At 38.4% G+C, this 22035-nt stretch overlaps 3 protein-coding genes across 3 annotated transcripts; all 3 read left to right on the forward strand.

Moving 5' to 3' along the window:
• Window positions 1–731: 731 nt before the first annotated feature.
• On the forward strand, window positions 732–2947 carry LOC100710537 (P2Y purinoceptor 1). Its single transcript, XM_003457067.4, has one exon. It carries the CDS (start codon window positions 1683–1685, stop codon window positions 2673–2675), a length of 993 nt encoding a protein of 330 aa, XP_003457115.1. The 5' UTR covers window positions 732–1682; the 3' UTR covers window positions 2676–2947.
• A 1649-nt stretch (window positions 2948–4596) lies between these two features.
• Window positions 4597–8257, forward strand: LOC100710277 (P2Y purinoceptor 1). Its single transcript, XM_005477926.4, has one exon. It carries the CDS (start codon window positions 6077–6079, stop codon window positions 7097–7099), a length of 1023 nt encoding a protein of 340 aa, XP_005477983.1. The 5' UTR covers window positions 4597–6076; the 3' UTR covers window positions 7100–8257.
• A 2197-nt stretch (window positions 8258–10454) lies between these two features.
• Window positions 10455–17630, forward strand: LOC100710012 (P2Y purinoceptor 1-like). The gene is made up of 2 exons (XM_005477927.4): window positions 10455–11562; window positions 17255–17630. Exons 1-2 carry the CDS (start codon window positions 10722–10724, stop codon window positions 17425–17427), a joined length of 1014 nt encoding a protein of 337 aa, XP_005477984.2. The 5' UTR covers window positions 10455–10721; the 3' UTR covers window positions 17428–17630.
• Window positions 17631–22035: the final 4405 nt, after the last annotated feature.

The following is a 22035-nucleotide window of genomic DNA, read 5'->3' on the forward strand; positions in this document are numbered from 1 at the left end:
TGTACTTCCTGAGGACTCTCAGCCCAGTGGGGAGCCAGTGCTCAGTGTGCGAGTGGAGGAGAGATGAGGGCCGAGTCTTACAGTCTGGGGCCGGTTTGTGAGAAAGTCCTTTATCCAGGCACATGTGAGAGGAGGGAGGCCAAGAGTGACCAGTTTGGTGATGAGGATGTCTGGGATGATTGTATTAAAGGCTGAGCTATAGTCCACGAAGGGCCTTTGGACGTAGCTCTGCCACTGCTCTAGGTGACTCAGCACAGCGTGGAGGGCTGTGGTGATGGCGTCTTCTGTGGATCTGTTTGCGCGGTATGCAAACTGGTGGGGGTCGAATTCTGGGGGGAGGTAATCCTTGATGTGCTGAAGGACTAGTCTTTCAAAGCATTTCATGATTACCGGCGTGAGGGCCACAGGGCGGTAATCATTCAGGCTGGTGATGGGAGACTTCTTCGGCACTGGGATGATTGTGACAGGATGGGATGGCTGCCTGATCCAGTGAGAGGTTGAAGAGTCTGGTGAAGATGAGGGTGAGCTGGTGGGAACATGCTCTTAGTACCTTGCCAGGTACTCCGTCTGGACCGGCCACCTTCCTGGGGTTCACTGCTAGGAGCACACGTCTGACATCGTGCTGCGTTACAGTGAGTGGAGCGGTGCAGGAACCAGGATGAGGATGAGGATGGGAGCAGGGCTGAAGCAGATGAGTGCTGCTGTAGTGGTGTTTCAAAGCGGGTGAAGAAGCTGTTTATTTCCTCTGCCAGCTGCACACTCAGGTTTTCTGTTTTCACAGTGCTGCCTCTGTGGTTTATGATGTCTTGCATTCCCTGCCACACCTCCCGTGTGTTGTTGCTGGACAGGTGGGACTCGATGTTTCTTTTGTGGTCTGACTTAGCTTTTTTAATCCCCCTTTTCAGGTCAGCTCGAGCAGCCCTGTACAGAGCTCTGTCACCTGACCTGAAGGCGGCATCGCGGGCTTTGAGGAGTGAGCGGACCTCGCTGGTCATCCAGGGTTTTTGGTTTGGGAAAACCCAAATGCTTTTGTCCACAGTCACATTTGCAGTACAGAACTTAATGTAATCCAGTACTGATCCTGTGAAAGTTTCTAGGTCCTGGTGTTCAAATATGTCCCAGTCTGTCTGTGTGAAGCACAAAATGCAGCTACTATCGTGTACAAAACAACCACGAACGGAGGTTATTAGATGCCCATCTGTTTAGATCACAAAGCTCTGCTGTCAACCAAAGTGTTTACTGACAAATAACAATATGCATCTGCATTTCATATGCTAAACTCACTTTCACGCAGGGTGTTAGATGCAATAAAAATAACCTTGTAATCCAAGTTATGTGAACATTCAATGTCTAGGACTTGAAAATGTGATCTTTTCTGAAAGTGTTAGTTTAAAAAATGGCTATATTTTGAATGACACAAACAATAATAATACAATAACAAACATGCTTTTGTGTGGTGCATTTCAAGTGATAGAAAGGTAAACAGTATTTGTGCGCTAGCAAGCAAACAGACACAGTTTCACAAGCATGTATACACAAGGTGTTGCTCAATTACTAGGAATCTCTTTCCAGCTTCTCGGTGCTGGGTTGCAAGCAGGGACATGACCGATCACTCTCTGAACTTCTTTCACTTGCCTCATTTGTAATTCTGCCACAGAGGAGTGAGGTTGTACAGACACGCAATGCCTAATAATTGTACTCCTGTTGAATATGACTTTGAACACAAAATTCTACCTTCCATTTACACCGTGGTATTCATTATTGGTCTGGGAGCTAATGGATGGGGGATGAAGTCGATCTTGCAGAAACAGAAGAAAGTTGGAAACAATGTGTTTCTTTTAAACATTGGACTTGCCAATTTTTTGTTCCTTCCAACACTACCATTTTTGTCAGCGTACTATTTTATGAACAGTAATTGGATCTTTGGAGATGCCTTCTGCAAGATCACAAGATTCTGCTTCAACTTGAATTTATACGGCAGCATTGGATTCCTCACCTGTATAAGTGTGGACAGGTATCTGGCTATTGTCCATCCACTGAAAGCGATGGGAATGATCACTGTCCGTAACTCTGTAGCTATTTCAGTCGTGGTTTGGTTGTTGGTGAGTGTTCAAAGTCTTCCAGACATGCTCTACCTCAAAACATCTGCAAGCAACACCACCAATACAAGTGAAACTGCAAAATGCTACCATACCACCTCTACAAAGTATGTCGAGGATTACTTAATATACAGTCTTGGACAGACACTCACTGGGTTTTGCATCCCGTTCTTTATCTTACTCGGCTGCTATGGACATGTGATTTTGGTTCTCTGCCAAAGTAATACCATTGACAAGGAAGTAAAACAAAGAAGCTTAAAGTTGTTATTCATTTTGATTCTTCTCTTCTCAGTTTGTTACATCCCATATCATATTTTTAGGAACCTCAACCTTTATGCAAGAGGATTATTAAAAAAGGAGAAATGCCCTTCATGGAATAATGGAGTCTTCAGTGCTCATCAGATAAGTCGTGGTCTTGTGTGTCTGAATAGTATTTTGAACCCCCTGGTTTACCTCCATATCATGGATATTTCTACTCATTTCAATCAGCTTCTCCGGCGATCTTGTCATATGTTTAATCGTCTGACTGTATCAAGATATGGCAGTGTGCAGGTGACACAGTCTACACAAGACTAGTTCATTGTTGACTTTGATCTCATCATTTACTGCTGTGTGTAAGGGCTACACTGTTCATTTACTGTCCTTATTTTTTCTATTTATTACTTTCTTTTTTATACTTATATTCTATTAGGGCTACATATATATTTTTATTTCTGTGTTTGCCAGGATCATGTTGCACTATGTAGAAAATGTTTTAAATAAACTATGGATTCAGAGGAAACAGCTCCATGTGTCTGTGTTATGACAGGTCTGTGAAAGGAAGCTAATGTCAACAGAGAATAACTAAAGCTGTGACTGAGCAAAGATCAGCAGCCAGTTGCTAATGACATTAGATTTTTGATGTAAATATACTCTTATCCACATTATTCAAATCCATCACAACAGCAGCACTTGTACACTGTAAGATCAGGGCAGAGCACTGGCAGATTATTATCATGATTTAGTTTTTAGTGCAATCATTAACAAGTTGTGGTTAATAGTTAAAACACCCACAAGCAGCCCTGGGTCATTGGTGTATGAGTGTGTGTATACAGATGAAAAGACCTTAAGAGCATAAACTGCTTTGTGGATGGGTTAATGTTAATGTTTTGCAAAAAGACCGCATGAGTCCACACAGTGGGTTCTAGTGAAAGAAAATAACATAAACCATATGAAACACATTTTTTCTTTAAAACAGATACAAAACAAAATATTTTGACAGTATATTTAATTTATTCTCTAACAAAACGTTGCTTTTCTGTTCTGATATTGCATGCAAATGCAGTTCTAATAAATGTTTAAAGATGTCAACTGAAAAATTGCTCAGAACTCTTTGTAATAAATCACTTTGATATTTTTCCCTGACTAATCAACTTAATCACCATATATATATATATATATATATATATATACATATATATATATATATATATATATATATATATATATATATACATATATATAATGTATGAATTACAGTGTTGGTCAACTTACTTGAAAAAAGTAATCAGTTACTAATTACTGATTACTTCCCCCAAAAAGTAATCCCGTTACTTTACTGATTACTTATTTTTAAAAGTAATTAATTACTTAGTTACTTTTTAAAAACACAATTTACAACCTGAATAGGTGATAAAGCGACAGATCTTTCAGCCCAATTCTACTTTTTCTGCATAATCCATCATACAAAATGTAATCAAATGGAAAAATCTCTTTTTAAAACTTGTTTTATTAGTTTTAATCTTTTAACTTTATGCATCAAGCAAAAATTAAATTATATGCAACATTCTCTGACTGGAAGAAATTTGTTTAACATTTAAACCTATTTTCTGCACATTCCAGCACATAAAATAAAATATGTTTTTGTGTTTACACTCACTCTTTCAAATAGATGCAAGTAAAACACAGCAGAAAATAAATAAAGTCAAAGACTAGCGGTCCTGTTGCTCTATTTTCACCTGTAAAGCAGGACTGGGGTAGGCGGAGGTTTACCCTGGTGCAGGTGTGCCATAGCGGTCAGTTGAAGACTCCGCGAGTTTCTCTGTGAATTTCCCATTACAGTCGTAGCGCATTCGGTACTTGCTTGGAAGTTTAGGGGGGGGTTTCGCTGTAAAAAGAAGTTTTCTTCCAACGCACAACGGACACTAATGTTTTTGTCACTTTTTATGGGATCAAACTCAAAATAAGGTCAGTACTTCCACGCTTTAAACGCTGCATGCTCATACTCTCTCCCGCACTCCATATATTATCCATTGTTGATCTGCAGACAGCTGTTGTCACAAACGTCGCACTCGCTTACGTCACTGTCATAAGACATTCTCGCAAAAAACTCACGGTTTTAGTAACGCAGTAACGCAGCGTTCCTACGGGAAAGTAACGGTAATCTAATTACCGTTTTTGCAATGGTAATCCCTTACATTACTCGTTACTTGAAAAAAGTAATCGGATGAATTATTTTATAATGTTATGACTATATAATATACTCAAAAAATATAAAGGTGTAAGTCTGTTCAAACACATTTTTAGAAATATGTTGTCCTCACAGAGGAGACACAATAAATGTGGTGTTATAGATTATGATGACTGTAGATTAAATACAATATAGAATATTTCAATAAGCACAGATCATTCGAAAGAATGAACATGATTTTGACTCCAATGGCGCATCCCGGCAGAATGGAACCCCAGTTTTGAAAGGGATTAGAGCAGGGCCCCCAGGAGCCTAGACACTGGTGGTGGAGATGAAGGTGGCATGAATGGAGCTTGAGAGATGAGAGGTAGAGATTGGGAGGAGGTGGTTTGCACAAAGGCGTCTGTGAAAGAGAAAGAGATTTGCAGGTAGATCTAAAGTATGTGCCATGAATGCTGATTGGCTTGGAGAAGGCAGGGAGAAGATGATTGGACTAGACCAGTGATAACACAAACAGCTTGACAGCGTGGGAAAGTCTGATAAGCTTAGAATTAGGGGGCAGCACCTGGGAGCGGACAGATGTGTGGCCATAGATCTTTCTTATTGAACTTGGGCATAAGCTTCATTTAAAAACCTTAAGCATTACTGATCTACTATCATCTATTACTAATTCAGAATAAGCAACATTGACTCATATGAAACTAATAGTTAAATGGTTAAAAACAGTTCATCATTTTTTATTATGCTAAATATTTTGACAAATATAAAAGTGATAATTTAGAGTTTTTCAGGCATGAAAGAGTACAGCAAAAAAACACAAGGTTGTCAGGATGAAGAAGAAAAGCGAGGCCAGTGAAAAAAAAATGAAACCTAATAATTTTTTATCTGGTCACTACTTCATAACAGCTAAAGTCACTGAAGTCAGTTTCCACCTTTTCTATTGCACACTCCCTCCAACCTCTCCACCACCTGTTTACTGTGGTTTCCCACACATGCCAGCTGATACACCTACAGTCAGGCTATCTCCTCCCCCCTCTTCTTTACCATATAATTTAATCTTGTTCTGTGGAAGAGACCTAAGCTTCCCGTGAACATCTAGTAATACTTGTTCTTCTTGTTGACATTGACTATCCTGCAAATGCATTTGCAACACCTGGTGAATTTTAGGAATCCATGCCTGCCCAGTCTTGCATGCCACCACCAGACAGGCCTGAAATATTATATTTCTGTATTTCTTTGTTTTGGTTTGAGTGTCTTTGTGTACTTTTAGGACTTGTGTGAAAATGTGAGATGTTCATTTTCTGATTTATTGAAAAATATATAAACCCCCCCCAAAACAAAACGCTGCATGCTTTCACATAACAAACAAGGCCCCAAGGCAAGATTAAAATTGCATTGCAGGTGTTGCATTTACTTTAGATGTCAGTCTTATGCTTCAGTGTGCAGGGTTTCAAGCTTGAACATGACGTCTAAATTGTAGAAAAAAATAGGGCGTGTTTTCTTTCACTTTTATGACATATAACTTTCCATGAAGGGGGGAGGTTGTGCAGACTTTTGTTTTAGAAGCACAATGAATATTAGTTCCTGTACTTCAGTCAACTTTAGCTTCCATGAACACAAAATTCTACCTGCCATTTATGCCTTTGTTATCATTGTTGGTCTGGGAGGAAATGGATTGGGACTAAAGTCTCTGCTGCAGAAAAAGAAGAAACTTCGACACATTAATCTGTTCCTTCTGAACCTTGGAGTTGCTAATTTTTTGTTCCTGCTAACACTCCCATTTTTGTCAGCGTACTACTTTATGGACAGTGAATGGATCTTTGGAGATGCCTTCTGCAAGACCACAAGATTCTGCTTCAACCTGAATTTATACGGCAGCATTGGATTCCTCACCTGTATAAGTGTGTACAGGTACCTGGCTATTGTCCATCCAATGAAAGTGATGGGACGGATAACTGTGACTCACTCTGTGGCTATCTCAGTTGTGGTTTGGCTGTTGGTGAGTGCTCAAAGTCTTCCAGACATCTTCTTCTCCAAAAACTCACCAAATGAAACTGAAAAATGCTACCATACCACCTCTGACGAATATGTGGAGGATTATCTGAAATACAGTGTGGGTTGGACATTGACTGGGTTTGTTATACCACTCCTTATTTTACTTGGCTGCTATGGACATGTGACTCTTGTTCTCTGTCATGCAAATACCATTAAGGAGGTGGTGAAAAAACGAGTGTTGAAGTTGTTATTCATCTTGAGCCTTCTCTTCTCGGTTTGTTACATCCCCTATCATATTTTCAAGAACCTCAGCCTTTATTCAAGAGTTTTGTCAAAACAGGGGAAATGTCCAGATTGGAATGAGGGAGTCTTTGGGGCTCACCAGATAAGTCGTGGAATTGTGTGTTTGAACAGTGTTTTGACTCCCCTGGTTTACCTCCATGTAAAGGATTTCCCTACTCGATTCCAACAGCTGCTCCAGCGAACTCGTCAGATCTTTAATTGGCCAAAATCAAGGAGTGGCAGAATCCCTGTGACACAGTCTGATAAAGTTTAACAAGTTTGCCATATGTTAAAAATCCTAAAATGTTTTAAATAACCATTGCATTTAAATAAGCCAGCCCTACACGCATGCATCTTTGTTGTAAATGTAATCGCACTGTATGTAATTTCACTGGTTTTGACTAAGTCAACATTAGCAGCCACTTAATAACAATATTTTATTTCTGATGCAAATATCTTGTGATCCTTGAAATGAACTACTGTGGCATGATTACAGCACCCCCTGCCAAATGCAATAAATAAATAAAATTGGGATACATAAGTAAAGATCCTTTATTTTCCATGTAAAGCATCACGGTAAAATGATGTTACATAGACACCAGTGGCTAGAAGTGGTACATTTTCAAAATAATCTATCAGCCAGTACCTATGACAAACTATCACAACGACAACATTCTTTATAATGTCACATCATAAAAACAGTTAAGGATCTTCACTTCTCATCTCAAGTTGTGTTTGAAGTATAAAGCTGCACCCACACCCCTTGGCTTATTATGAGAGGCCACCAAGACCCTCATAACACTAGAGTTAAACAATAATGTCATTGTCCTACCTTTGTGGCAAAATATGCTGATATGATAATAACTTGTTCTTTATGTAGTGTCTAAATTATAATAGATATATGTTTATTGTATTTTGCTTTATTTTGTATAGCATTTTTTTCTTTTCTTTCCTAAACAAAAAAAATGCTGTAAACAAAGAATGCTTTCAAACATGGAAGTGTTAATCATTTATTTTCATCAATCAACAAAATGCAGTGAATGAACAAAAGAGAACTCTAAAACAAATCAATATTTGGTCTGACCACCCTTTGCCTTCAAAACAGCATATACTTCTAGGTACACTCGCACACAGTTTTTGAAGGAACTCGACTGGTAGGTTGTTCCAATCATCTTGGAGAACTAACCACAGATCTTCTGTGGATGTAGGCTTCCTCACATCCTTCTGTCTCTTCATGTAATCCCAGACACACTCGATGATGTTGAGATCAGGGCTCTGTGGGGGCCATACCATCATTCCCAGTACATCTCTGACTTGCTCACTGTCTACAGCTCAGTCAGACCTCTCAAGGATCAGATTCAGATGTTTTACATGTTCCCAGAAATAGATCTCAGTCTACTAAGAGTGTTTTCAGTCATATGAAATATGTAAACAAATTTAAGTGTGGTAACAGACTAGTGTATTGTTGGCCGAATATTGAGTCTGGTTACAGTCGAAAATTCATAGTAATATGATGAACTTGTTTACTAACCTTGAGGGAGAAAAATAGTTACCTGGCACAACATGATTCATGATCATAGCACAGGGCGAAAAGCTCATTTGCTCCCACCTCATGTGATATTAGGGCGATATTTAGTTTCGCCAGTAGGTGGCAGTGGCGGCTCAGTTATTGTAATTGAAGCCGTCAGTAACTCAGAACTGTTTTGCTGTGTTTCAGCACAATAAACCTCCATGTGCACCTGGATGAACCTTGTCTTCCTTCAGTGTGAAACATCAGCATTAGCAGCCACTTAATAACAATATTTTATTTCTGATGCAAATATCTTGTGATCCTTGAAATGAACTACTGTGGCATGATTACAGCACCCCCTGCCAAATGCAATAAATAAATAAAATTGGGATACATAAGTAAAGATCCTTTAATTTCCATGTAAAGCATCACGGTAAAATGATGTTACATAGACACCAGTGACTAGAAGTGGTACATTTTCAAAATAATCTATCAGCCAGTACCTATGACAAACTATCACAACGACAACATTCTTTATAATGTCACGTCATAAAAACAGTTAAGGATCTTCACTTCTCATCTCAAGTTGTGTTTGAAGTATAAAGCTGCACCCACACCCCTTGGCTTATTATGAGAGGCCATCAAGACCCTCATAACACTAGAGTTAAACAGTAATGTCATTGTCCTACCTTTGTGGCAAAATATGCTGATATGATAATAACTTGTACTTTATGTAGTGTCTACATTATAATAGATATATGTTTATTGTATTTTGCTTTATTTTGTATAGCATTTTTTTCTTTTCTTTCCTAAACAAAAAAAATGCTGTAAACAAAGAATGCTTTCAAACATGGAAGTGTTAATCATTATTTTCATCAATCAACAAAATGCAGTGAATGAACAAAAGAGAACTCTAAAACAAATCAATATTTGGTCTGACCACCCTTTGCCTTCAAAACAGCATATACTTCTAGGTACACTCGCACACAGTTTTTGAAGGAACTCGACTGGTAGGTTGTTCCAATCATCTTGGAGAACTAACCACAGATCTTCTGTGGATGTAGGCTTCCTCACATCCTTCTGTCTCTTCATGTAATCCCAGACACACTCGATGATGTTGAGATCAGGGCTCTGTGGGGGCCATACCATCATTCCCAGTACATCTCTGACTTGCTCACTGTCTACAGCTCAGTCAGACCTCTCAAGGATCAGATTCAGATGTTTTACATGTTCCCAGAAATAGATCTCAGTCTGCTAAGAGTGCTTTCAGTCATTGTGGTTTTGTTCTTTGGAACAAGCTGCCTGCTGACATAAGATTTGTGCGTTTATTCAAAAACAAACTTAAACCCTTTTTATTCACACAGGCCTATCTATACATTATTGGTGATGTGTTCTGATGTTGTTTTATTTTTGTTTTGTTTTACTGTTTTCATTGCTGTAAGGAAGTGTAAAGTCACACATGTTTGTCTTTATTTTCTGAGTTTTATTTATTTAACATATCATAAAATGCTGTTACTTTGTTACTTAAACAACAAAAGACAAAAAAAAAAGTTATCCACAATGATGGATTTTATATTTTTATGTAGTGTTTTTAAAAAGATAAAATAATCAACAGTCTTTGTAAACAAGCAAGAAATTAGATGCATGGGATGTGTTGAAGAAAAAAAAAATGACTTCAGGTTCTTTTTCCTTTTGTTTGGTGTGGTGGTGTGTTTATCAAAATATACCAATATAAGGTGGGTTTACAGACAGAGAGAATGGGTATGAGTAGGTAAACCAGACCAGATCCATCTCCACAAATGTGATTTCTATCAGAAGGTTAGGGTAACAGAGAGTAGTGGAAGGGCTGCTAATTACATACAAAGAACAAAAAGGTAAAAGTTAAAAGGGTTTTGTCACTGATCGTGGGGTACATGGGCATAATTTCCAGAGGGCTTAGGGGGGTTATGACCCCCATAAACTATGAATTATCTTGCATAAATACGCTGTTGATTTTCTTTACTCATTTCAGTTATTACCAGAAAAATAGTTGCATGTTTAATCACCTGGGAATTTACCCAGATTTATTTATTTATTTAGACAGAGATCTGACTCTCCCAGTGTTCAGCACAAAGTTACACCCATGATGGAGTAACAGGCTACAATAACGGGAATAAAGACAAGGTTTACAGAAAGCAAATGTCCACAGGAACAGGAGGCCACATTCCTAAAGTTCAGCCCTATCAAACAAAATCAGACAGTAACGGGAAGACGCAAAGATGTTTATCTCAGATCTGAAACCTGAAACTCAACATTAAGGGCTTCAAGCAACAACACGTACATTTGCTGTTCCTTCACTTCTTTCACTTTTAATTCTGCTACAAAGGAGAGAGGTTGTGTGGACAACATGTCAGGAATACCAACAAATAAAACGTCCTTCTTTCATTCAGACTATGAACATACAACTCTGCCTGCTGTTTACATCTTTGTTTTTATCATTGGTCTGGGAGCTAATGGATGGGCGGTGAGGTCCTTGCTGCAGAAATGGAAAATTCTTGGACACATTAATGTGTTTCTTCTGAACCTTGAAATTGCCAATTTTTTGTTCCTGCCAACACTTCCATTTTTAACAGCCTACTACTTTATGGGGAATAAATGGATCTTTGGAGATGCCTTCTGCAAGATCACAAGATTCTGCTTCAACTTGAATTTATACGGCAGCATTGGATTTCTTACCTGTATAAGTGTGTACAGGTACCTGGCTATTGTCCATCCAATGAGGGTGATGGGAAGAATAACCGTCACTTTCTCTGTAGCTATCTCAGTTGTGGTTTGGCTGTTGGTGAGTGTTCAAAGTCTTCCAGATATGTTCTACCCAAAAACCTCCGCAAACAACACTGATACAAATAAAACTGAAAAATGTCACCATACCACCACTACAAAGTATGTTGAGAATTACCTGAAATACAGTGTGGGTTGGACATTGACTGGGTTTGTTATCCCACTCCTTATCTTACTTGGCTGCTATGGACATGTGACTCTTGTTCTCTGCCGCAAAAATACCATTAATAAGGTGGTGAAACAAAGAAGCTTAAGGTTGTTGTTCATTTTGATTTTGCTCTTCTCGGTTTGTTACATCCCCTATCATATTTTTAAGAACCTCAGCCTTTATTCAAGAGTTTTGATAAAACACAGGATGCGTCCAAAATGGGATGAGGGAGTCTTTGGTGCTCATCAGATCAGTCGTGGTCTTGTGTGTCTGAATAGTGTTTTGAACCCCCTGGTTTACCTCCATGTCATGGATATTCCTGCTCAGCTCCAACAGCTGCTTCAGCGGTTTCGTCAGACATTTACTCGTTTGTTTGTGTCAAACTATGTCAGTGTGCCTGTGGCACAAACTGCAAACACAGCAATATCTTAACAGTAAATAATAACTTTGCATGCAAAAGTAACAGACTATGTTAAAGACTGCTTTATGTACTACAATGTGCTTCATTCCCTTAATTATCACTCGCTTTTTCTGGATAACAGTTTTGGCACAAGTGGTTACACAAATATGTATATATACGTTTATCTATGTTTTTGTTTCCTATTCTATTGCCTTGTATTCTGTGAATGACTAAAAATTGGTGGAATGCATTTATTCTTTTGGTTTAAAACTCATTCTCCTTATCTTGTATGCAAGATGTCAATGTTATTCCTTGTTATTGCTCTGTATTAGCTTCACTAGCTATTAGCGTTTAGCTAATGACGTTATAGATATGAAATAAATGTAATTCAAGCCTTGAAACTTGCATTATTCAAACCCCTTACAACAACAACTTTCACTTTAATGACAGATCAGGACAGAACACTGGAAGATTAGTATAATTTATTTCTTATTTAGTGCTATTACCGTATTTTTCGCACTATAAGGCCCACTTAAAAACCTTTAATTTTTATTTTTAAATCAACAGTGCACCTTATGTATGAATTCTGGTTGTGCTTACTGTCCTCGAACCGATTTTATGTGGTACACGGCGCTCTGTTTTCAAGAACCTCAGCCTTTATTCAAGAGTTTTATCAAAATGGAGGACGAGTCCAGATTGGGATGAGGGAATATTTGGTGCTCATCAGATAAGTTGTGGTCTTGTGTGTCTGATTGTGTTTTCGACTCCCCTGGTTTACCTCCATGTAAAGGATTTCCCTGCTCAGCTCAGGCAGCTGGTCCGGCAGTTTTGTCCGATGTTTAGTTGTCTGAGTTTAAAGACTGCATTATGTATTTCATTTTATATCATTCTTTTAACTATTATTGTCTTTTTTTGAATAACACTTTTGACAAAAAGATCTACATACATACTTTTATACACACACTTCACACTCAAGCTATTGCTGACACACAGTCCAGATGTATATGCAATGTATTTTGTAGTGGCAACCTCTGCTTTGTTTTCCTTTTTGTTATTGGTCAGTTTAAAATCTTGGACACTTCAGAATTGTTGTGAAAAATATTGGCAGCATACATCGTCAGATTTAAAATGATCTTCACTGACCTTATTTGCCATAACTGGTATAAAGGGCTGTTGCTTCATTTGTCCTTTTGTTCATGTTGTAATAACATCCAAATTTCCAGTTTGTACTACATAATCATAGTTCTTGTTAACCTTGAAGTTCCTTTCAAAGATTTAACTTGTTTTTGTTCTGTCATGTGCCAGCTTGTATCTGTGTTCTGTGGAAAACCTTTGGAATTTCTGTCTGCCATATTAGCCACTGAGAAATTTAGGTGGATTCCTCTGATGCACATTTCATGGCCATCATGAATAAACTTTTCAAGATTTACCAGTTATTATCTACTGCATCTAAACTTTGTCATTAATAATTAGCATAGCTCATTACTGGGGACTGCTAAAGAGGTATCATATTATCCTATAAAATAGCCCAATTCTAAAAAAAATTACTATGATAAAGATCATTTGAATCCTTTTTAAATGTACCTGTGCTTAAAGCTAAATCTATCTATAGGGTGTATTGAAAACACTGTATAAAATATGCTGCTTGTTAATAAGTTGAATTCATATTGGTAATCTTATCTTTAGATCTAAAGGACACCTCAAACTTTAGTCTTATTCATGGCTATTATTAGTTGTCTTCTAACAACCAGAAGTCTGTATGATGTTTTTTTTTTAATAGTGCCTAACAAGCCTTGTGCAGTCAAGCTTAACAGTTACTACACGACTGAAACACAAACTTAATGTCCTTTAATAAATATGATGCACATATACACAGGTCCCTCTGAGGCTGCGTCCACACTAATACGTTTTCGTTTGAAAACGCATCGTTTTCTCTCCGTTTTGGCCTCCAGTCCACACTGAGACGGTGTCTTCCCCAAGGAAAAACGCAGCGTTTTGGAAACGCTCTCGAAAACGAATACATTTCAAAATGGAGCTGTCCCGTCGCAGTGTGGACGCTCGAAAATGCAGACTTTCTAAAACAATGACGCATTTTAGTCATGTGATGTAGTCATGTGACCAAATAAACAAAGATAGCGGATCGCATTATACAGCAGTTGTTTTGATTGCTCTCAATTTTTGACAGCACTAAAAAAGATTAATATCAGTTTGTACAAGCTCCAGATTGCTTTTCTTCAAATTCTTTAATTCTCACTCTCAAGCGTTTTTCGGTTGTTTCAATGTGGACGCACAGCTCTGTGAAAACGACTGAAAACGCTAGTGTGGACGCGGAGCGTTTTCAGACGAAAACGGCATTTTCAAATCTATTCGGGCTAGTGTGGACGTAGCCTGAATGGCTGCTGAGATTCTCTCTGCAGAAATGGAAAAATCTTGGACACATCAATGCGTTTCTCCTGAATCTTGGACTTGCCAATTTTGTTTTCTTGCCAACATTTCCATTTTTGGCAGGGTACTACTTTATGAGAAATAAATGGATCTTTGGAGATGCCTTCTACCCAAGATTTTCCTTCAGTTTGAATTTAAATGGCAGCATTGGGTTACATCACCTATCATCAGTGTTGGGCAAGTTACTTTCAAATAGTAATTCAATTATAGTTACTAGTTACTTCTTCAAAAAAGTAACTGAGTTAGTAACTGAGTTACAATATTCTAAAAGTAATTAATTACTTGGAAAAGTAACTATTGCGTTACTTAAAAAAAAAAACAAAGAACGTTTAACCCTCTGGCGTCCAGGGTATAATTGGCCATTTTTTTACTACTCTTGATTTTCTCTCCACATTTTACCTTTAAAAACTATTTGCTTTGCCTTGTTTGGTATCATTCTTTTTAGCGCAACCTCACGTGCCTGAATTTACAGTTATGTTCTCATTTTGTCATACTGTATAACCAGAATTGATCTAAAATCAGACAAAAAACATAAAATCAGAGTAGAAAAAGTTATATTTTTACTGTAACAACCATAAACATGTTTAATGAATCATATTTTATAACTTCAAATGCAAATATTAATTGTCAATTTTAAAATCCTATGCACAAGTTTTGCAAACAACAAAGTTATTTGCATCCATTTACCTTTTACCCTTTTTTTAAATAACCATTTCAAACTATTTACAGAACAATCAGCTGTTCTTCAATAAGATGCCACAAATTATTTGTGCCACTCCAAAAAAATCATTTCTGTCCACTATAAAGGAGAACATCACAGCCTGATACCTGCAGGTCTGACAGCAGCAGGTGTATCACTGCTGTTTCTACCTGGAGACAGCAGTCGCCTCATTGTTCTGACACACAACACAAAACTATCCACAACACTACACACTAACTACACAAGACAACACATTAACTACACACTCCAAACACGCTAAACGTCACAAATCTCACATCTCAAAACTCGCTCTCTCTTTCTCTCTCTCTCTTTTCCTGCTCTCTCTCCCTCTCTCTTTCTCTCTCCCTCTTTCTCTCTCTCCCTCTCTCTTTCTCTCTCTGTCACTCCTAAAACTTCCCCTGTTTTGTTTTGTTTTTTTGCTCATAAGCAGAGAGTGCTTGCTAGCGCTAACGTGGCGAAACTATTGAGGAAAAAACGCCGCGTATATATCGTTTATCATGACTCTGGTTTTACGTGGCCTATCGACACAATTTATAAACTAGCACCTTGTTGCTTTGTCTTTAAGTGGTCATGTGATTGGCTTACCACGACTACTTTATTCTTCCTCAGTCAAACAGCAGCACTCGATTGTGTTGCCTCCTTAGCTCCAGGTGTTGTGCTAGACAGTGATCGTGATTACCGTCCGTGCGGGAGCGCGCAGCTGCTTAAAGCTGTAGCGCCCAGATTACTTACAGCTACTTCCTGCAGCTGATATAAGATGCGGTGAACTGAACACAGCTTCAACTGTTTGTTGAAAAATAGTAACGGACCGCGTTACCTTGTTAGTAACTGTAACGGCGTTGTAACGATAGGAATAGTAATTAGTTAGATTACTCGTTACTGAAAAAAGTAACGCCGTTAGTAACGCCGTTACTTGTAACGCCGTTATTCCCATCACTGCCTATCATATTAATTAATTAATACTGGAAGTAAATAAATGCATAATTTATTAAATGTATGCCTATCAGGTAAGTGTTATGAGAAATGCAAGTGGACTCGGAGAGCAGAAGACACGGAGACACAGAGTTGCGATGAAGGAAATTTATTAACAGTGGAGGGCGAATTTCAGGAAACAGTACAGTCTGTACAGTCACAAGCGAAATAAATCCACAGGCTCTAGTAGGCAGGTGGGCAGGTTTACAGGCACTCCAGAAAGGACAATACTCCGACACTAGAGCTCTGTCAGGCAGCTCCTTACGAACGCTTCTGAGGAAACTGTCTGATGAATGACAGGTGTGCCAGGTTCGGTGAATCGCTGCCCCGCCTACCCTATGCCAAAAAAGAGACACAGACAAAACACCACAAAATTTTAATATATTCAAAAGATAATAACAAGCTGTTCTTGTGAACAAGCAAGGAAATGGCTGCATGAGATTTCGCACACATATGTATCTCAGATCTCAAACTTGTTTCAGCACGCAGGGTCACAACCAGGAAGAACATGTACATCTGGTCTTATTCTTTCCACTTCTTTCACTTTTAATTCCGTCACAGAGGAGAGCAGTTGTGTGGACAGCATGTTAGGAGACAGAATGAATACGACTGAATGGTTTCGTTCAGTCTATGAACATGTAACTCTGCCTACTATTTATACCTTTGTGTTCATCATTGGTCTGGGAGCTAACGTATGGGGACTGAAGTCTCTGCTTCAGAAATGGAAAAATCTTGGACACATTAATGTGTTTCTTCTGAACCTTGGAATTGCCAATTTTTTGTTCCTGCCAACACTTCCATTTTTAACAGCCTACTACTTTATGAGGAATAAATGGATATTTGGAGATGCCTTCTGCAAGATCACAAGATTCTGCTTCAACTTGAATTTATACGGCAGCATTGGATTCCTCACCTGTATAAGTGTGCACAGGTACCTGGCTATTGTCCATCCACTGAAAGTGATGGGAAGGATGACTGTCCATAACTCTGTGGCTATCTCAGTTGTGGTTTGGCTGTTGGTGAGTGCTCAAAGTCTTCCAGACATGCTCTTTCCCAAAAACTCAACAAATAGAACTGAAAAATGTCACCATACCACCACTACAAAGTATGTCGAGAATTACCTGAAATACAGTGTAGGCTGGACTCTCACTGGGTTTGTTATGCCACTCCTTATCTTTCTTGGCTGCTATGGACATGTGACTCTTGTTCTCTGCCACAAAAATACCATTAATAAGGTGGTGAAACAAAGAAGCTTAAAGTTGATGTTCATTTTGATTTTGCTCTTCTCGGTTTGTTACATCCCCTATCATATTTTTAAGAACCTCAGCCTTTATTCACGAGCATTTTTTTTTAAACATGGGAAGTATCCAACATGGGATGAGGGAGTCTTTAGTGCTCATCAGATCAGTCGTGGTCTTGTGTGTCTGAATAGTGTTTTGAACCCCCTGGTTTACCTCCATGTCATGGATATTTCTGCTCAGCTCCAACAGCTGCTTCAGCGGTTTCGTCAGACATTTACTCGTTTGTTTGTGTCAGAATACGGCAGCGTGCCCGTGGAACAAACTGTAAGCACAACAGTGTCTTAACAGTAATTGCGGACCATGACTTTGTCTTTTAGAGTTGAGTGTAAAGACTGCTTTATGCAGGGGCGATTTTAGCCCAAAGATTTCTTACTTTTCCAACAATATTTGCTGCTTGTGTGAGACACTACTAAAAATGTAAAAAGCATACATTACTTGGTTGAGACGTAACATTTTAACAACAAAAGTATAGACCCCCTCCCTCCCAAAATGGTTTGTTCCAGCTCGCCTCTCCCCTACTCTGGCTCTAGCACCCTTGCTGCCAGAGCGATGGTGGCGGAGACGCAGCGGAGCGGAGGTGTAAGTGTCTGGCTTAAAACAGGACATATTAGCTGCATTTAACCTTCAGTTACTCGTTATATAGTTAGGTAGGAGTCAGACCATGTTTCTTTTTAGCTGAAAAACATTACACCCAGGCAACCTGCAGTGTTAAAAATGTGTTTTCCGACGATATTTGCTACCCTACAATCCGTCCTACTCTGTAGTAAAATCAGCGACATTTGACCGTCCTGTTGCTCCCATTGAAATGTATACAGCCTATTTAAAATCTAAAACTTAAAATTGTCCGTAGCCTGCTGTTGTTACCACTGTCCTGTTTGAAATTGAATGAGAGAAGCTGGTTATTTTGTCATATGTGCATGTGCCGATATTAAACCCAGGAGCAACATTCAGGTAAAAGTGTAAGAACAAATGATCCATTAATAAAGGATAATGTTGGATCAGTGTTTCAATATTTATATATTTTATTAGATGTACATGTGGTTTGGTTATTTGCCTTTTGGTTGAAAGTACACTGAGAGAGGACTTTTTTTATTAGTGATCTTAATAATATTTTTTTTTTCATATTAATGTAATTTTTTTTTATCTAATTGAATACAATCTATTTGTGTATGATTGTCAGTCCAAAGAGGGAGAGAGGAGGAAAGAGGGGAACGTGAGGAGAAAGTACAAGGTCAGGAAGAACCAGGTAAGAAAACAGACAGGGAACAGTGACAGGCACAACAGAAACTGTTAAACTGCTTGAGCGAGTTGACAACCAAAAAGTGATAGACAGATTTGCCAACTTCAAGGTGAGGCGACATAGGTTAAAATAAAAGAAAAAAATCTGCAGAGCCATAGTAGTATCTGCAGTAAAGATCTTTTCATACATTGTATACATTGTACCATAGGCAAAGTTGCCTCCATTATTATTATTTTTTTATTAATATTTTGTACATTTGTACATTTCAAGGACTCTATTTTTGGAGTGTATTTTTATATATCTGTATTGTATTATACATACTCATTAAAAGTGAACCTCTGTCCAAAAAATGCACTCAGTTTACTTCTCATTTACTATGAGCATCATTTTCCCCCGTAATTAAGGTTAGGATATGTATTTTTTTTTATTCCAATCCATTCTTCATTTGCAGCATTTAAATAACCTTTATCTGATTTGATGGTTTTGTTACAGACTTTTAAAAAAGTGTTTTGCTTTTCTTTCACAAATGTGGGGATTAAATTGTGTTAAAATGTACAAAACAATGATGTCATGTTTTGTGACAAGGACCCAGGCACAGAGAGACTTGATGAATTTAAGAATCTTATGATTTAATAAAGAAATTTACAGACTTGCACAGAGATGATAAAATTATGATGACTAATAACGGAGATGTAGTTAACAGACGATGAGGACAGGGAGGAACAGGGGTTTAAATGCACCAAGGAGACACTCAGAGGGAACTCAGAACAACTGGAGACATTTAAGGATGCAAGGACTGACAGAGACAGGGAAGAAGTCTCATCGTGACAAGTTTATCTTGCCTGGCTGGGCAGCTCTCTGGGTGCTCAACACCCCCAAAGCTCTGATCGTAGAATCTCCCCTGGCTTTATGTATTATACTGTCTATATACTATCTTATTCTGGATAACAGTTTTAGCTCAAATGGATTTACAAATGTATATAAAAAGCTTTGTCTCTGTGTTTGTTGTTCTTCTGTTGCCTTGCATCGCTGAATACCTGAAATCCAGTAAAATGCATTTTTCTCTTTTGGTTTAAAACACATTGTCCCCTTTTTTGCAAGCAGGATTGTAATCGCTTGTAATCATGATATAATATTGTTGTATTTCTGAAATAAATGTAACTTAATCCTTGAAAATTGTATTATTTAAATCCTTTACAGCAACATTTTTTGTAACATTGAAAATATAAACCACGGAGACATGACTATACATGTGTAGTGGATTGGAGGCAAGACAACAGAAACCTAAAGACTAGATAACAAAGCTAAGGTGATCTTTACAAATGTTAAACAGAGGAATAACTATAGTAACTAACACAAGGAACAGGTTCTTAACCTTAGAATATTTAATAAACCAAACCAAAAGTCCAAACAGAAATGCTGGGTCACAGACCCAGGACCATGACACTATTAATTTAAGCGTAGATCAGGAAAGAGCACTGGCAGATTAGTATCATTTATTTTATGTTTAATGTGATTTTAATCACTGACACAGTTTTCAGGTTACTTTTCTGTAGATTTATTTAGGTTATGTGTACAGCAAAAAAAATTTCCCAGAAAAAACATCTGCTGGACTATTAAGTAGGGATGGGTACCGGTGTCCGGTGCCAAACGGTAGTAACCAGACCGAAAAGCAGCGCACATTTCGGTGCTTTATTTCGGTGCTTTTTTTTCCCTGAGCCAATTCTAGCCAATCATTTTACGTTTCCGAGGATAGTAGGCGGGGCCAGGTACGTACGTTCTTTTAGAGCAGAGCTACAGATTAAAAATGCCCAAGGCTAAGCGGTCAAAAGTCTGGCTGTACTTCACAGCAAAAGATGCAAACTCAGCAGCCTGCAACAAGTGCTTTAAGCTGATACTGTGATACTGTCAAAGGAGGTAACACCTCAAATCTGATGAAACACCTGGCCACGCATAGCGTTTTTTTTTTAAAGCCGAGAAATGCGCCGTGTTTGATAGCTTGCTGCGAGACCTCACACCGAGCACATCTACTGCGGGTGTGGTGCCTGTTATCGGACCTGGAGTTAGCAACATCCCCCCAAAACCCGAAGAGGAGAGTCCTGGCCCCTAGCCCTGCCAGCGTAGCAGAAATGATGACGGATGATGATGGCAGCAGCAGCCGTTCTTCTCTGCGTGAGTAGCTTCATGTTGTTCGTGTGTAATTAACGTTGAGTACGCTAACCACATTATTACATTAATGCATGTAAGGTGAACTAGCAAACACCGTCGTAGTTACATGCGGCTGTCTTCTTGTTTGATGGCAGATACTCCCTTCACCCTGGCCAAAAAGGCTAAAATGACCAAAGAAAAAGTGGAAAACAGTTAAACATGAGAGGTTTTTGGACAAAGTTTGTGTGTTTTCCATTGTTTAAGCACTGCTTCCAGCCAAGAGTGAGACCATATATGCCCTATAGCTGCAGAAAAGGCTAACATTGTTATCTTTTTACCAAAAAAAACAGCTAAACATGAGGTTTTTGGACCAATTTTGTGTTCTCCATTCTTTAAGCACCGGTTTGAGCACCGTTTAAGCACCGGCACCGTTTCAAAAGTACTGGTTTGGCACCGGTATCGGATAAAACCTAAACGATACCCATCCCTACTATTAAGCTTGTATAGCAGTAGAACAGTTTTGGTGGAATTTAATCGAAATTAACTTTTATTTCATGCCTACTTGAAGCCAGCTTGGCAGTGAACATGTGATTCACATTTGATATAAGATACACAGTATTTGGCTTTCAGTTTGCTTGGGAATTCTAATAATGTATAGTGTTTGATATATACTGCTCTATGCAAGCGCGCGCGCACACACACACACACACACACACACACCCTAGATTCATTATTTTATTTATTAAGTCATAACATTTTTTGCACTTTTAAAAAATCCACTGTATTGTGTTTTGTTGTGCCGACGTGGGACAGTTTCCAATTTAGTTGTTCTATTGTACTAAGTATGACTGTGCAATGACAGTAAAGAGTTATCTTATCTAACAAAGTAATTGATGAATTTCCAAATATAATATTTTTTATGTATTTCTCTCCATCTTTCTGAATTTGAAAATATGAAGATGTTTAATTTAATATTTATAAAAAATATATTTAAAGACTTCAATTTAATTTAAAGACTTTTATTTAAAGACAAAATTTTACTTTCACATTCTTTTCTTGTTAATCCCATACTGTACAACTAGTCTGTCAAACAAGTCTGTTCACACTGTCACGGCTCATTCCATTCGCTGTGTGGAGAAAAATAAAGGAGGATCCAACTGCAGGCACTCGTGGAGGTGCAAAGGAGGTTTATTGTAAAATAAAACACAAGTTGAAAACAGCAAACGGAACTAAAGATAATCTGAACTGGGAAAACTAAACTACTAAACACGAACATGAATGAGGGTGAGCAGAGGCATATAGAGGTGGATAGCAGGGAGAACACGCGGATGAAACACGCTAGATTCACAGTTGAAACAAGGGAGGTTAACAGAGGGACCAGCGACTACAACATAAGAAGACACGACTTAAATACACAGAGAAGAACACAGGGAGATAACACAGAGGTGGGGAACACAGCTGGAAGTAATAGACGAGACAAGGGAGGCAAAACTGAATACACTCAC

This window comes from Oreochromis niloticus, linkage group LG20 (assembly GCF_001858045.2).
Source record: "Oreochromis niloticus isolate F11D_XX linkage group LG20, O_niloticus_UMD_NMBU, whole genome shotgun sequence".
Taxonomy (NCBI): Eukaryota; Metazoa; Chordata; class Actinopteri; order Cichliformes; family Cichlidae; genus Oreochromis; species Oreochromis niloticus.

Coding starts and splice junctions, on each gene's coding strand:
- LOC100710537 (XM_003457067.4), top strand. CDS start 1,683: ATGCCTAATAATTGTACTCCTGTTGAATATGACTTTGAACACAAAATT.
- LOC100710277 (XM_005477926.4), top strand. CDS start 6,077: ATGAAGGGGGGAGGTTGTGCAGACTTTTGTTTTAGAAGCACAATGAAT.
- LOC100710012 (XM_005477927.4), top strand. CDS start 10,722: ATGTCAGGAATACCAACAAATAAAACGTCCTTCTTTCATTCAGACTAT. Junction 11,563..17,254: donor TGCTCATCAGATCAGTCGTG/GTCTTGTGTGTC, acceptor AGATCAGTCGTG/GTCTTGTGTGTCTGAATAGT.